Below are 17,375 nucleotides of genomic sequence, written 5' to 3' on the forward strand. Positions count from 1 at the left end.
ATATATGCTGTGAAAGAATTTCAATCTCAAGCACTTTCTTCGCACTTTGAGTGACTCCCACCCTAAACTGTTTTTCATTTTTGTTCAACTTGTATAAGGGTTGTGATCACCTGTAACCAACCGTAATGCCTGGTTTTGAACCCGTTCCAACTTTTGTTCAAGGTAACTTTGTGGCGGGTCCCAAATGACACAAGCATATTCTAAAATAGGTGGAATGAAAGAAAAATATATTGTTTGTTTTACGCTGTGAGACGTATTTTCAAACTTCCTGCCAATAAAATAAGCATTTTACTAGCCTTAGCAAGAGTGTTAACGACGTGATCATTCCACTTCAAACTGGACGACATATGAACTCCCAGGTACTTATAATTTTCTACACGGTCAAGTATCACATTTTTGAGTTTGTATTGGGTCGGGGAAGACGTACTGCGAGAAAAACACATTTGTTTACGCTCGGAGATATTTAAGCTCATTTCCCAACGGTCACACCAGTTTTCAAGCACATTTAAATTGTCTTGAAGCACACTGGCGTCCTCACAGTTTTCAAAAATTCTATACGCTATGCAGTGGTCTGCGAATAACTTAATATGAGACTGTATGTTCTCACAAATACTGTTAATGAATATAAGAAATAGCAAGGGCCCTAACACACTTCCCTGTGGTACTCCGGATGTCACAATCACTGGTGAAGATATTTTACCATTAAGTACCACACATTGCTCGCGATCGGAAAGATATTCAGCAACCCAGTTGACGATTTTATCATTGACGCCCAGAGATGCAAGTTTGTTTAACAATAGATGATGTGGCGCGGTGTCAAAAGCTAAATCCAAGAATACATAATCAACACTCTGTCTGTTGCCTATGATACTTGAAACGAAATGGGTAAATTCTGCAAGTTGTGTAACACATGAATAACCTCGACGAAAGCCGTGCAGCAAGGGTTAAAAGAAATGACTAGAGTCTAGGTAACTATATATTGAACTATATAAAATGTGTTCAAATATCTAGGAAGCAATGCATGTAAGTGAAACCGGGCGGTAATTTTCAACTAGATTTTTGGACCCAGACTTAAAAATTGGAGTAACATTTGCTCTTTTCCAGTCAGTCGGAACTAAACCAGTGTTTAATGATTTTGTAAAAATTACTTGAAGGTACTCCGCTATTTCTTCTCTACAATTGTGAAAGATTACGGGTGAAATTTCGTCTGGTCCGTACGCTTTTGACGTGTCAATGTCTCGTAATAAGGCCTTAATGCCACCTACTACGATATTCACTTCGGCCATACCACTCCTGTGGTCCCGTTAGACAAGGAACGGACATAGTTGCGTGCAGGAAGCGAAAAAACAGACTTAAAATATTAATCGAAATATTCTGCTTTTGCCAAGTCGCTGTCTACTAACTTGCCATTTTGCAAAAAACCAGGAACAGAGGTATCTTCTTTGTTTATTTAATTTTACGAACTTCCAGAACTCTTTGAGATCATTCTTGAGTTTATCTTGAAAAGAGTCATAAAAGGTCCTTTTGTTTTCTTGTATACTGTAAAACCCTTTATTTTAGCGGCCCCTATTTTTCGCGAATCGGTCACAGATGACATAATCGCGACCACTAAATTTTGCAAATTCCAGACGCCTGCATTGAAAATCTTAAGGACCGAAATTTTCGCGCGCCCTTAAATTTCGCGAATTCTTCAATTCGCGAAATTCGCGAAAATTGAGGGCTCGCGAGCATTAAGGGTTTTACAGTATTTCTTTTAAGGTCTCTGGATATTTCTTCGAGCTTTTGCCTAGCACTATCAGACTGATTTGTATGATGCTAATTAAAAGCTCGACGTTTACGCTTTTTAGAGCGCAGCTCTTAGGGGCCCGTTTCCGGCTTGAGCGGCGTCGGCGTCGCCGTCGCTGTCGGCGTCGCCGTCGCTGTCGCCGTCGCGGTCGGCGTAACCGCGCGGTGCATTATGGGTAAATTCCCCGCTAAATCTAGCGGAAAAATTTCCCCACTAGGTTTAGCGGAAAAATTTTTCAGCTAAATCTAGCATAAAAATTTTCTCCGCTAGATTTAGCGGAAAAAATTCCCCGCTAAATCTAGCGGAAAAATATCCCCGCTAAATCTAGCGGGAAAAATTCCACGCTAAATTTAGCGGAAAAATTTCCCCGCTAAGTCTAGCGGAAAAATTTCTCCGCTAAATCTAGCGGAAAAATCTAACGGGAAAAATTCCCCGCTGTCTAGCGGAAAATATTCCCCGCTAAATCTAGCAGAAACATTTTCCCGCTAAATCTAGCGGGAAAATTTCCCCGCTAAATCTAGCGGAAAAATTTCCCCGCTAGATTTAGCGGAAAAATTTCTTCGCTAGATTTAGCGGAAAAAATTCCCCGCTAAATCTAGCGGAAAAATTTCCCCGCTAAATCTAGCGGGAAAAAGTCCCCGCTGAATGTAGCGGAAAATTTTTCCCGCTAAATATAGCGGAAAAATTTCTCCGCTAAATCTAGCGGAAAAATCTAGCGGGAAAAATTCCCCGCTAAATCTAGCAGAAAATATTCCCCGCTAAATCTAGCGGAAAAATTTCCCCGCTAAATCTAGCGAAACAATTTCCCCGCTAGATTTAGCAGAAAAAATTCCCCGCTAGATTTACCGTAAAAAATTCCGCGCAAAATCTAGCGGAAAAATTTCCCCGCTAGATCTAGCGGAAACAATTCCCCGCTAAATCTAGGGGAAAAATTTTTCTGGGGGTCACGTGACCCCCCAAGGTCGCATGACCCCCCCACCCCCCCACCCCGTGAACAGGTAACCCTCAGTACCCTTCCCTCCTCCTCCTCAAGAGCTGCGCTCCCATTCGGTGTTACAGGGAGTTGTAAACGGCTGTCATTTTTTTTTGTCACTTTATTTATTTATTTTTTTTTCAAATGGGACACCAACTAACGCAGGCACTTACCAACCTAACTTTGGTTCAGCTTTCAGTGATGACGAAGATGGGAGTTTGGGCGATAAAAGAAGAAGGGGAGGCCAGCGGTAAAGCGAGGGTAAGACGGGCCGGGGGGAGGAAGCAGACGGAACGCTGGAGAAGAGAGGGGGAAACCTCCTTCTCTCTTTAGCGTTCCGTCTGCTTCCCCCTCCCCGGCCCAAATTACCCTCGCCCTACCTTCTTGAGTTGTAACGGACTATAGTGGTGCAAGACTATCGATAGCACTATCGATAGTATCGTTAGTTGCCAGTATAGTAAAAAAAACAATCGGTAGTCGACTATCGGAAGACTATTGATTGTACTATCGATGGTCGACTATCAAAAAACTATCGATAGTACTATCGATAGTCGACTATCGAAAAACAATCGATAGTCGACTATCGAAAAACTATCGATAGTACTATCGATAGTCGACTATCGAAAAACTATCGATAGTACTATCGCTAGTCGACTACCGAAAAACTTTCGATAGTCGACTATCGAAAGACTATTGATAGTACTATCGATGGTCGACTATCAAAAAACTATCGATAGTACTATCGATAGTCGACTATCGAAAAACTATCGCTAGTCGACTACCGAAAAACTTTCGATAGTCGACTATCGAAAGACTATTGATAGTACTATCGATGGTCGACTATCAAAAAACTATCGATAGTACTATCGATAGTCGACTATCGAAAAACTATCGATAGTCGACTATCGAAAACTATCAATAGTACTATCGATAGTCGACAATCGAAAAACTATCGATAGTACTATCGATAGTCGACTATCGAAAAACTATCGATAGTACTATCGATAGTCGACTATCGAAAAACTATCGATAGTACTATCGATAGTCGACAATCGAAAAACTATCGATAGTACTATCGATAGTCGACAATCGTAAAACTATCGGTAGTACTATCGATAGTCGACTATCGAAAAACTATCGATAGTCGACTATCGAAAAACTATCGATATACTATCGATAGTCGACAATCAAAAAACGATCGATAGTACTATCGATAGTCGACTATCGAAGAACTATCGATAGTACTATCGATAGTCGACTATCGAAAAACTATCGATAGTACTATCGATAGTCGACTATCGAAAGACTATTGATAGTACTATCGATGGTCGACTATCAAAAAACTATCGATAGTACTATCGATAGTTGACAATCGAAAAACTATCGATAGTACTATCGATAGTCGACTATCGAAAAACTATCGATAGTACTATCGATAGTACTATCGATAGTCGACTATCGAAAAACTATCGATAGTACTATCGATAGTACTATCGATAGTCGACAATCGAAAAACTATCGATAGTACTATCGATAGTCGACAATCGAAAAACTATCGATAGTACTATCGATAGTCGACAATCGAAAAACTATCGATAGTACTATCGATAGTCGACTATCGAAAAACTATCGATAGTACTATCGATAGTCGACAATCGAAAAACTATCGATAGTACTATCGATAGTTGACGATTGAAAAACTATCGATAGTACTATTGATAGTCGACAATCGAAAAACTATCGATAGTCGACTATCGGAAAACTATCGATAGTCGACTATCGAAAAACTATCGATAGTCGACAATCAAAAAACTATCGATAGTCGACAATCGAAAAACTATCGATAGTACTATCGATAGTCGACAATCGAAAAACTATCGATAGTACTATCGATAGTCGACTATCGAAAAACTATCGATAGTACTATCGATAGTCGACTATCGAAAAACTATCGATAGTCGACAATCAAAAAACTATCGATAGTACTATCGATAGTCGTCAATCGAAAAACTATTGATAGTACTATCGATAGTCGACTATCCAAAAACTATCGATAGTACTCTCGATAGTCGACTATCGAAAAACTATCGATAGTACTATCGATAGTCGACAATCGAAAAACTATCGATAGTACTATCGATAGTCGACAATCGAAAAACTATCGATAGTCGACTATCGAAAGACTATTGATAGTACTATCGATGGTCGACTATCAAAGAACTATCGATAGTACTATCGATAGTCGACAATCGAAAAACCATCGATAGTACTATCGATAGTCGACTATCGAAAAACTATCAATAGTACTATCGGTAGTCGACTATCGAAAAACTATCGGTAGTACTATCGATACGACAATCGAAAAACTATCGATAGTACTATCGATAGTCGACTATCGAAAAACTATCGATAGTACTATCGATAGTCGACTGTCGAAAAACTATCGATAGTACTATCGATAGTCGACTATCGAAAAACTATCGATAGTACTATCGATAGTCGACAATCGAAAAACTATCGATAGTACTATCGATAGTCGACTATCGAAAAACTATCGATAGTACTATCGATAGTCGACAATCGAAAAACTATCGATAGTACTATCGATAGTCGACTATCGAAAAACTATCGATAGTACTATCGATATTCGACTATCGAAAAACTATCGATAGTACTATCGACAGTCGACTATCGAAAAACTATCGATAGTACTATCGATAGTCGACTATGGAAAAACTTTCGATAGTCGACTATCGAAAGACTATTGATAGTACTATCGATGGTCGACTATCAAAAAACTATCGATAGTACTATCGATAGTCGACTATCGAAAAACTATCGATAGTACTATCGATAGTCGACAATCGAAAAACTATCGATACTACTATCGATAGTCGACTATCGAAAAACTATCGATAGTCGACTATCGAAAAACTATCGATAGTACTATCGATAGTCGACTATCGAAAAACTATTGATAGTACTATCGATGGTCGACTATCAAAAAACTATCGATAGTACTATCGATAGTCGACTATCAAAAAACTATCGATAGTACTATCGATAGTCGACAATCGAAAAACTATCGATAGTACTATCGATAGTCGACTATCGAAAAACTATCGATAGTACTATCGATAGTCGACTATCGAAAAACAATCGATAGTACTATCGATAGTCGACTATCGAAAAACTATCGATAGTACTATCGATAGTCGACTATCGAAAAACTATTGATAGTACTATCGGTAGTCGACTATCGAAAAACTATTGATAGTACTATCGATAGTCGACTATCGAAAAACTTTCGATAGTCGACTATCGAAAGACTATTGACAGTACTATCGATGGTCGACTATCTTTTCGATTGTCGACTATCGATAGTTTTTCGATAGTCGACTATCGAAAAACAATTGATAGTACTATCGATAGTCGACTATCGAAAAACTATCGATAGTACTATCGATAGTCGACAATCGAAAAACTATCGATAGTACTATCGATAGTCGACTATCGAAAAACTATCGATAGTACTATCGATAGTCGACTGTCGAAAAACTATCGATAGTACTATCGATAGTCGACAATCGAAAAACTATCGATAGTACTATCGATAGTCGACAATCGAAAAACTATCGATAGTACTATCGATAGTCGACTATCGAAAAACTATCGATAGTACTATCGATAGTCGACAATCGAAAAACTATCGATAGTACTATCGATAGTCGACTATCGAAAAACTATCGATAGTACTATCGATAGTCGACTATCGAAAAACTATCGATAGTACTATCGATAGTCGACTATCGAAAAACTATCGATAGTACTATCGATAGTCGACTATCGAAAAACTTTCGATAGTCGACTATCGAAAGACTATTGATAGTACTATCGATGGTCGACTATCAAAAAACTATCGATAGTCGACTATCGAAAAACTATCGATAGTACTATCGATAGTTGACAATCGAAAAACTATCGATACTACTATCGATAGTCGACTATCGAAAAACTATCGATAGTACTATCGATAGTCGACTATCGAAAAACTATCGATAGTACTATCGATAGTCGACTATCGATAGTCGACTGTCGAAAAACTATCGATAGTACTATCGATAGTCGACAATCGAAAAACTATCGATAGTACTATCGATAGTCGACTATCGAAAAACTATCGATAGTACTATCGATAGTCGACTATCGATAGTTCTGAGACACTATCGATAGTTTTGGGAAAACTCGATAGTATCGATAGTCAATTTATCGATAGTTTTGCATCACTACTAAAGACGCGTTCACACCGGCGATGCGATCTAGTCACGCGATAACTTTCATCGCAAAAGTGACCATCGTGGGGAAAAAAGCGACGCGATTTGAGCAGTCGCTTGCTGACCCGACCTTTTGTGATGCGGTCTAGCCGCGGAGCAGTTGAGCCAGTCAACGGCGTTCGGAGCGATTGTTTTCAAGAAACGACTCGCCAACGAAGGCGTTGGACTCGCTCATCGCGCACGCCAGTGTGACCATCTAATTTTTTCTTTTTTTGTTTTCAAATTGGAAGAGTAATCCATGGTTTATGTCTCTTATTTCCCTTATGAATCCTGAATGGTATGTAAGAGTCACGAGTAGCTTAATCTTTTGTTTGAAAACATCCCACAAATCTTCAACATCACTCTCCACGCTCAGGTTCAAAAAGTGAGGAAAATAAACTGACAGGTTATTAGAAATTTTTTTGTAGTCACCTCTCTCGTACAGTATGATTTTTCGTGGCGGCTTTGCAGTCTTATTAGTCTGATTCAGTGATAAATCACAGACAACGGCACTGTGGTCGCTAATACCAGGAATTACAGTGACATTAGACATAAGGTTTGGGTTATTGGTCAATAAGAAATCTAAAATTGAATTGTTTCTTGTTGGTGAGAGAACAAATTGTTTAAGAGAAAACGAGATAATAAGGTCGTTAAAACCTTTATACAAACTAGAGTTATCGGTGCAAAAGGATGTACTCGTCCAATCGACGTCAGCAAGATTAAAGTCGCCTCCCACAATAACAGAGCTATCAGGAATCGAAGATAGTACATGACTAAGCTCATCTATGTCGTTTACGGTTGGGGGACGATAGTAGGTGCCCAAGACTAGAGTGCCTCCTTTGGATAGTTGAACTCGGCACCAAATAGACTCCGAGTTATTGTGTCGTGCAAGGAGTTGACTGCTTGCCCATCGTGCGTGTATTAATAAAAACACCCCTCCGCCATGTGCGTGTCGATCTTTACGGTAGACAGAGAAGCCACCAGGAAATACTTCACTGTCCAGCACGGATTCATCGAGCCATGACTCAGTGCCCATGATAATTCTTGGCTTTATTGATTCTGCAAGGCAAAATAAATCATCTACTTTATTTTGAAGGCCACGGCAGTTTAGCAACAATACAGTGGAAAGAGCGGCCGACGATTTTGATGGGCTTTGAACATTTGTGGTCAAAGAGCTGCGTCATTGCTGTGGCCTTGTATGTCTCTTTCTACGCACAGGGACTGCCTCCTTTCAGTTAGCGGATTAATTCCCGCTAACTGAGAAACCGCTAATAGCAGCTAGCGGATTAATTTCCTCATGGCTGTTTAGAACAAATAACCATTAGACTTTTAGATCTATTGCACACATGATCTCACTCCAGGCTCTATTTAGGTTAGAGCTTCCATTAATTGATTTCATTGCTTTTTTATCATCTCTGACGGTGTTTTTCCAAGGAACTACCAATATTTAAAAATATTCCATTGCAAAACAGTTCTCTGAACCTACCCATCAAGTATAACATAAAAATAATTGTGGCGGATCTTCTTATTACATAATCCACAAGAACCATCTAAATTCGCTCCACTGAAAGAAAAAATAAGAATCTCAGATGGAATAGCACAAGTATTTTTTCCCCAATGGTTAAAAAAAAAAATCGGTCAGCAAAAATAGTACTGCATGTTTATTAGCACTTTCATAATCAAACACTTAGTAAAGACTTACATTATTTATTATATAAATTAAAAAAGAGCTAAAAATATAAAAAAGTAAATAGTAATAAGGCAAAACTCCCGATCAAGACCTACATTTCAGGGTACCATCATCTCAAGATCGACTTGGTCTCCTGTGCTGGAGTGACGATAAAGGCTGAGATATAGTAGTTGGTTTTTGCTTCTGTCGTTAAGGTATCCTTACAATATTTTTTTGTTGTTGTTTTCATTATATGGTGTAGCCCTTGACGTATTCGGAAGGTAATAAACCAAAGGACTCATGAACATTCCCGACGGGATCTAAATGCAACATGATTGGGCAGATAGTCTTTGTTCGGGGTTAGCCTCAATATGTAGATTTTTTTTGACAGGACAGATCATGCGATCTTCAGTTATACAGGGAAGCTGTTATGGGTGCTAAGGTGTGTAAAAACATTAGTCCATGGATGTTAATAGAAAAAAACTCCTGTTTAAACGGCGCTCCTTCGCTCCGATTGGTCGTGGCAAGTATAAATAAAAAGAGGGGGCAACCCGTGTGAGTCAGCCTTCCTTGGCATTATTAGATAGTGAGGTCCTGATTTCTCGCTATCATCTACAGTCACCGACTTTGCTGAGAGTGCGCTCTTACTAGGCTGAGGGCAGAACGCGCCGATCTAACCTTCTTTTCTTTCGCATCCGTGATGCTGATAAAGACTTGGGCTCAATCGAAAAAAAAACTGTCCTTGAGGTGTGCCTCAGAAACTTTAATTTAGAGTTTGCCCATAAGTGACCAGAAATCAATGATCACTTTTGTCACTAAGAATTAAATAAAGGCAAATAAACAAGGAAGTCATGAACGTTTTTTCATTGCAATCATATGTAAATCTTTAGACGTCGTACAGTTGTGAAGTTGTCGTATATTGTCGTAAATTTGTCGTAAATATAACAGCTTCGCTGGTCCTCCATCTTCACGTGAAGTGGATCGGCTCTACATTTTGTTTTCCTTTCTTTGCGCTAGCGATGGGGATATTCACTGAGCTTGAAACGCTGAATCGTTGGAAGAAACATCGTCTTTTATCACATTTGGTGGGAGTGGAGGAGTGGGTCGCGGCAGGAATTTGATTAAGTGCGCCGTCGTTTGTTTGAAATAAGCAAAAGGAAAGGGGTGTTAACACCCTTCATTCAACGCTTTTTTACACCCAACCTCATACGTGGTGTCACAGAATTTATTGCAAAAATATTGGCCGGTCCACGAGGCGAGCGGTTACGGCGTTTCCGAATGACAGTGCGCAGCATTCGGTGTTCGGAAACGACCAGTTTTGCTTAACAACTATAGACGCTTTGCAGCAGCTGTGCTTGGGCGCCGCCATAACTGACCTTCAGTTTTTGTTTCCCCTTATCACGTTTACTTCACTTCATTATTACCATAGCAGGCTAGGTCATTGCCATCCTAGATTTTATGCTGTCTTTCTCCCCAGCATTGGTCTTTGTGGAGGCTCGTCCACACAAATTTCAGTGGCTCGGTATCTCGGTAAAACAAGAGAAGGTCAGCAATGGCGGCTGTATTCTGGCGCGTGTGTAAAGCGTCTATACGTGTTCTTCTGAAAACAGGTATACTGATACTCTGATACTTATTACAAATATCAAAAGAGTAAGCATATTATCACAAAGGTTCATGGACAAAGTAGATATACGTTTGTTGTCGTGCTTTCGTTTCTCGAACAACGTTTTCTGTCTTTCCCTCAAGTTTTTTCTTCCCTTTATGAAGTAGCTGGTCTGATTTGAGGTTAGGAATTTAGTTTCCAAATTCAGCGTTCTCTCACTCAGTTCCCGAATTTTTTCTCTCTAAACTGAATTATCCTTTACCTGATCTCTTCTCACAAATATATTACAGGGTATTTTTTATTGTGATAATGCAATTAATCAAAGGTGCCAGCGGTCTGGACGAGATTGACCTTCGTCCCCCTTGTTCCCCTTTTGCGGGGATGATTATCGTCATTGTTGTCCAGCTTGTTTGCACTTTTGCATTAATTTCTTTGTCATCATAACCTTAAAATGCAGGCCGTTCACCCTTTTTGGTCTCGGACTGGTGGCAACTGATAAAACCTGTTTGCTCTACTGACATCTCACTTCTGTATAGCTCAGTTTGTAGAGCGCTCCACTGAAAATGGAGAGGTCCCTGGTTTGATACCAGGACCAGGCGGATTTTTTATTGTCGCGCACCAGTCACCTAGCTGTGTTTAGAGATTTGTGTTTGCCCTTTGTCCCCCTTGTTCCTTTTTTCTAGGGATTATTATCGTCATTTCTTATTTCTTTTTTATAAATAATGTTGGGTAGCGCATACATCGATGCCATATTCATTGAGTCTCTTTTGAACTTACAAAAAATATGTTGTAATAACCATCCCCTTGATTGTGCCAATGAACAAAAATCGGGAGAGTTTTAACTATTACTTTTATTTAAATTATAGTTTGAGCTTGAAAAAAAGAGTCATAACTGGAGGCTAAACTAATTTAAGCAGTTTTCGATGCAGTAATTAACTAACCCTGATGTGCTGATTGATCTGTTCTGAGATTTCGTCACCTGAATTCTAAACCTGATGAAGAGCTGCCGCATGTCTTGCACACTTTGATATGCAGAAGATCGGCCAACTATTTTGGGTTAGCTTGTCATGAACGCAGCGGTGTGATGTCGGACCATCATCTAATTTTACGCGACCGAGTTATTATGTGAACCCGAAAAACGTACCTTTCTGCTTTTTTTTTACCACGCTTAAAATATCGGGCTACAAAAACGAGTGAACTCATCGATGCATATTTAAAAACCCGTCGCCTTTGGCAAACTGTGTATATGTTTCTCTATTAGTATATATGCATTTTAAACAGTGACCAGCATGTAAACATTAGAAGCATTGATTAGAAAAGTAAATAATTCATCTTAGTTACTTTGCTAACCTTGACGGTTATTTCCTTATCTAACGCTACCCAAGTTATTCAAGTCCAATAAGCAGAGACAACAGACAGCAATCATTCCTGTAAAAATCACCCTTGTTTAAAGGAGTTCAAATTAAAATAAATAAATAAGAAAGCTGCATCTGTAACCGCACTTGCCAGCATGTCAATAATTTCTGGTTGCAATATTCAACCTCTTTAAGTGTTGAAAATGAACTAACCTCTGTTCCGAGTAATCAATTAAGAAACTATTTGGTGATTAGTTACTTCATTTTTCGGTAAGTCGATCGATATTTTGCGAGCTCGAGGTTTTCTTAGCGTTTCTTTCGCACAATACTCTTGAAAAAGCTGATATTTACATTTTATTATAAAAAACACAATAAAATAATGAGGGATACAATTTATTATTGATAATAAAGAAGTCACACATACAACCACTCACTTGCTTCATCGAAGCGTTGCATTTGTTTCTAATAGTCGTGGAATGGTAATTGCAATTCTCGCGAAATCTAAAAATACGCACCTCACACGATACCTCTAAAATTATTTATCGAAAACATTCTTGACAAAACGCCAAGCAGTGTCAACCACCTCAACTCTCATGTTAACAAAAAAGTGAAAGCCGTTTACAACTCCCTGTAACGCCGAATAGGAGCGCAGCTCTTGAGGAGGAGGAGGGAAGGGTACTGAGGGGAGGGTAGACCCCTCCTCCTCCTCCTTCTCCTCCTCCTCCTCTCCCCTCATTCTTTAATATGCTCCGGGGGGTCACCTGACCTCGGGGGGAGGGGGTCACGTGACCTCGGGGGGGGGGGGGGGGAGGGGGGCCACGTGACCTGGGGGCCACGTGATCTCGGGGGGTCACGTGACCTCAGGGGGTCATGAGACCTTGGGGGTCACGTGACCGTCACGTGACCTGGGAGACGTGACTTCGGGGTCACGTGACCTGGGAGGTCACGTGACCTAGGGGGTCGCGTGACCTTGGGAGGGGTTAAGTGACCTCGGGGGTCACGTGACCCTGAGGGGTCACGTGTCCTGGGGGTCACGTGACCTTGGGGGGTCACGTGTCCTGGGGGTCACGTGACTTTGGGATGACCTTGGTTACGCCGACGGCGACGGCGACGGCGACGGTGATGACGACGCCGCTCAAGCCGGAAACGGGCGCTTAAGAGCTGCGCTCTAAAAAAAAAGAAAAAAAAAACAAGAAAAAAGTAACTTGTGTAAAGAAAGTATGAGATATAATCCAGCAATAGTTTTCCAAAATGCATAAGTACTGTTTTAGATGGAACACTAATTAACGCTTCATTTTTCTCTGGCAGGTACAATGTCTTTCTCCTGATACTCACGTACATCTTTCCCGTGGTTACCATGGCAGCAACATACGCACGTATGAGCCTCGTTCTGTGGGGGACGCGCTGCATCGGCGAGTTCACCGAGCATCAGCAGATCGCCCTGCGGAACAAACAAAAGGCAAGTGGTTGTATGTGGTTAGTGACATATTGTGCGTATATTAGATAAATAATGTTAAAATTCATTAAATTTATCATGCTGACGATTTGCGAGCACTCAAGTTGCAAATGTTATGTTAGGAATATATTTACCCGAACTCTGTACCTTTCCGCAAGCACTTACCATTACGTTTAATTTCGCATTGGAATTTGCAATTAGAATGCACTCATAGATGTGTTTCATACCGGGTACATCCTTGAGCTATCCTCATGCTACCTTACACTCTAAAAATGCAGTGCGTCTACTTTCCGGCAAAGCACTAGGAAAAGCCAATCCCTGAATTCAACGGTCAGAGCCTGGCGAATGAACAGATGAAAACTATCTTTAGACCGCAAAACTTTCTTCCACTGAGACACTGAGCATTACGTTGCTCGCACCATGTTCGGTGTCACCGCGCACTGTTTTTCTCCAGGGCTAATCCTATTTTCAGGCGCGTAATTCTCCGAGCTTCCCCAAGGGTAAAGGAATCTTATTTCCCAATGGTTGTTTGAGAAAGTAGAAGCATCAAAATTTTAGAGTGTGCGTGTTTATGAAATACTGCTAGTTTTGATTTTACCACCCTACCGAAAAATCTAGTATAACCTTTCGCTATCTAAATTACGGAACAGAAGATCCATCTGGTTAACGAATCAAACTAAAGACAAGTTTTTCAGTGAGGCTAGTGATACACTGCAGATATAATCAGCCAACGGTGTAAAATACGTGTCATCAAATATTTGTGTTGCCATTGCGAATGTTGAGCAAACAAAAGAAAAATAGTTTAAACTTATACCATTCACACTTTTGTGTGTCCCAATTAAAGCATTGACCATTTTGTAAAAGATAGATTTCGAACTATTACCTGTATAGATCATACACCTTATGGGGAATTTGTACCTTGTTTAGCCGGATTAATCCTTCCTGGTCTTTAACTAAAATACCGTTAGTTTAAAGTTTAGAAGTGCCTCATATACTCTACAAATCTAACCAGTCATTATGAAATGAGAGGAAAAAATTACAGTTGTTCTTGTATATCCGACTGCTCTTTTAATATACAGGCCGTATATACAAATTAAAAATAGATAAATATTGTCATGAACAGAAAGAGTAAACGATTAAAACCATAAAATAAATGTATAATAGAACGAACTTGTTCCTACTAATTAATACAGAGCGTACAGCGCATCTTGCGACGGCGACAAATGAGTGACTGACTTGAAGCAGCCCGTTACCGGTGCTGTTATACACGTGCTAAATTCAGAAATTTTTCGAAGCAGAACACTGGATTATAACAGAGGATGGACTGAAATTTTCTAGGAGAAATATAAAAAAAAAAAAACGGAGCTGAAGATCCGGGTCAAGCGACGTTCGAACTTCGTCCTTCCCCGTGGCGGCCGTGTGCATTAGCAACTGGGTCATGAACGCCGCAATATAGTCCTAATTTGGCTTCAATTGTGTTGCCACTGAAAATACTTGTTTTGTTGTATTGATGCGGCCATGAGTCAATTTGCAAGATATGTAATTACAAATTGCATCTTTCGAATAATGTTCTTTTTTTTTTTAGGCGAGGCTTAATAAATATTGGAATAAGTTGTTTCCTTTAGGTTTTTCTTGTTCAGCTAAGAGAAGTTTTCAAACAAGTTAAAAATTAGGGGAAAAACCCTAAAAAAGGCTCAATACTTGCTAGTTCCGTAAATGTAGTCTAGTACTCTTAATGAATATGTGTAGTTCGGGTGCCTATTTTATACCTAATCGCATATTTCAAGTCGCACTTTCAGGGGTTTAAGATATATTCTGGTTCTTCTAGTCACACATTTTCTGTGTTCTTTTGATGACAAAAGAAACTTTCGAGTAATTTTTGCGTATACTTTTGACTGGACGTGATGACGTAACTTGGCGGAAAATTATGTCCTGAATACACAAGACAAGGTATTTTTCGAGAAGCCGACTTCGCACTTTGCTGCATTTCAAATCTACCCTTCTGTTACATCATTCTCCTCTACATTATTCGGATCATAAACATGTATGCTTATATTTCAGCCAAGTGTGTTGTAGCTTAAATGCATATTGGGTTAACGAAAGCCGCTTAGATAATTAAACAGCCCTGAAAAGACTTCTCAGTATATTTGTTTTCCGACTGTGGATCTTTTAAATTTTGGCATAATATTCCGATGTACAACCTACCCCGGCCCCACTTTACCGCTTAAAGCTTCGGACAACTGGTTATCTGTTATGCAAATTCCACGTGCAAGCTTCTTTGAGATTGCGCGTTTTTCATATCATTTAAGCAGTCATTCCCGAGCCACAAGCAACAATTGGCGTGCGCTGTGCTCTACCTGAATACAATTATAGGCCTCGGGCATGGGCCTTCCAGTGCATTTCATGGTCGCATTTCCAAGAGGTTCTATCACAGTAGTAATTTTCATTTCGAGGTGTTGTACACAAGCATGGATGACTGGAACCAGGAGTAGGCGTCCTGTAAAAAATACTTGCATTCCCTTATATCCTCGACTCTTACTTGTTTATCAGCTTCGACTTCGACCGCATTGAAATTGCTTGTTTAAGTAAAAAACAATGCACACTTATTTTGCGTAGGTAATAGTGTTTTTTTTTGTATTATTGTATTATGTTTCGTATGTGCAGGGACACAGGACCTATTGAAGCTTCCAAATGGAGAAGCTTTTTGTTCGGGGTGCTCGGTATAAACATTTTCTAACAAATTTCAAAATTAAAAGTTGAAGTATACTGTTGCTGGTTTATGTTTCACCGTCTCTGCTTACTTCTGAAAGCTTGTAGGTAGCCTGCCTCTTTGTTGCCGTTGAAACTAAACCTAAGTATGAAGAAATTTTTTCCTGGCGCGTTTCAAATGCTCAGCCTCGCTGAAGATATTGCATTTGTTTTCGAAATTTAACTTTATAGAATTTAATATTATGATCAGTACTTTGAGGGAGGGTGTAAATGTAACTAACAGACTTGGGGCAAAATGAAGTAACTATTTCGAGCAGGGTGCAGAACAAAAATCAAGATGTTTCAAATTCTGATTTAAATCGGGATTTAAATCAGTGTGGTTTATTAAGACGGTTTAAATCAAATATGTCCCACAAAAAATCCCAAATTACTTTTATTTACCGTTTGTGCCTCATTTTGTGATTTCTATATTCACTTTTTTCTGTTTAAATAAATAGAAAGCGAAACATATTTTTAGCATGCTACACACGAACCAAAAGCGGCGGTCACCTTAGAAACTCATGGCGTTACACTTTCTTTCTACCTTCCACCTCGGTCGTCAGATACGTCATCTCCTATTGCAAGCAAGTCAAAAGCGAAAGAAAAGACAAATAAATATTTTAATAGCTGTAAAAATGAAGCTGATATTGTGAAAGTATGGTCGGGATTTCATCAATGAAATGTTTTTTTTTTAATCTATTGTTAGTTTCTAGTACCTTTTCTTCTTCCGCTTTGTTTTCATTGTTGCGACGGACTGATCAATATGCCACGTTTAAAATACATCGAACGATGAAAGATAACTTTTCGTAGCCAGACTGGCCTAAACCAAATAGAAAATAATTGTAATAAAGAAGGGGAAACGAGATTCAGCTATTATGAAACACGGGACACTGTTCTGTGGAAAAAGTGGCGTTCGATCGGTCCGCGTTAATTTGACTTGGGAAGCTCTAGTGTTCTCAGAAGAGGATGCCTTGGTACTGTTGCGCAGGGAAATGGTGCGGGAACTCCCGATAGTCGAAAGCCCGTGGACCTAGCACTCAAGCTGCCGCCTATGTTGGTTTTTGTTTTGTTTTCTGATGTGGGAGCGACGTTGCACCTGAAATTTGCTAGAAGTTCGAATCGTATGACGTGCTTAGCGCACGGACGATACAGGCATTCTTGGGGCTCTCTCTGTGCCCACAGACCCTTGCATAGCTTTCGTGGGAAAGCTTGAAGAGTGCTTTTTGGCGTTCCTTCCAAATATGGTAGTACACAAGCGTGATGTCATGAAGAATATTTATGCTTCTATGGGAGAACACTTCCAAGACCTTCTCTGTACAGTAATTTGCAAGAGGTTCCTCCGGATGTTCTGCTATGAATGGCTCCTGTTCCATTTACGCTTTTTGAGCAGATATCTGCAAAATCCTGATTCGAAAAGGTATGCAGTTGCTAGGAAAGCATCGAAACTGTGAATCGGGTCATCTATCTGTTGA

At 39.8% G+C, this 17,375-nt stretch overlaps 1 protein-coding gene across 1 annotated transcript in view; it reads left to right on the forward strand.

Moving 5' to 3' along the window:
• The window catches only part of LOC121837336 (tachykinin-like peptides receptor 86C), a 67,895-nt gene that overhangs the window by 24,185 nt on the left and 26,335 nt on the right, over positions 1-17,375 (forward strand). Inside the window, exon 3 of the mRNA XM_042292934.1 lies at positions 13,008-13,158. Within this exon, the coding sequence (XP_042148868.1) occupies positions 13,008-13,158 (151 nt within the window). The remainder of the gene's footprint in view (positions 1-13,007; positions 13,159-17,375) is intronic.

The sequence above is a fragment of the Ixodes scapularis genome, unplaced genomic scaffold (assembly GCF_016920785.2).
Source record: "Ixodes scapularis isolate PalLabHiFi unplaced genomic scaffold, ASM1692078v2 PGA_scaffold3__209_contigs__length_174095766, whole genome shotgun sequence".
In the NCBI taxonomy this organism is placed as follows: Eukaryota; Metazoa; Arthropoda; class Arachnida; order Ixodida; family Ixodidae; genus Ixodes; species Ixodes scapularis.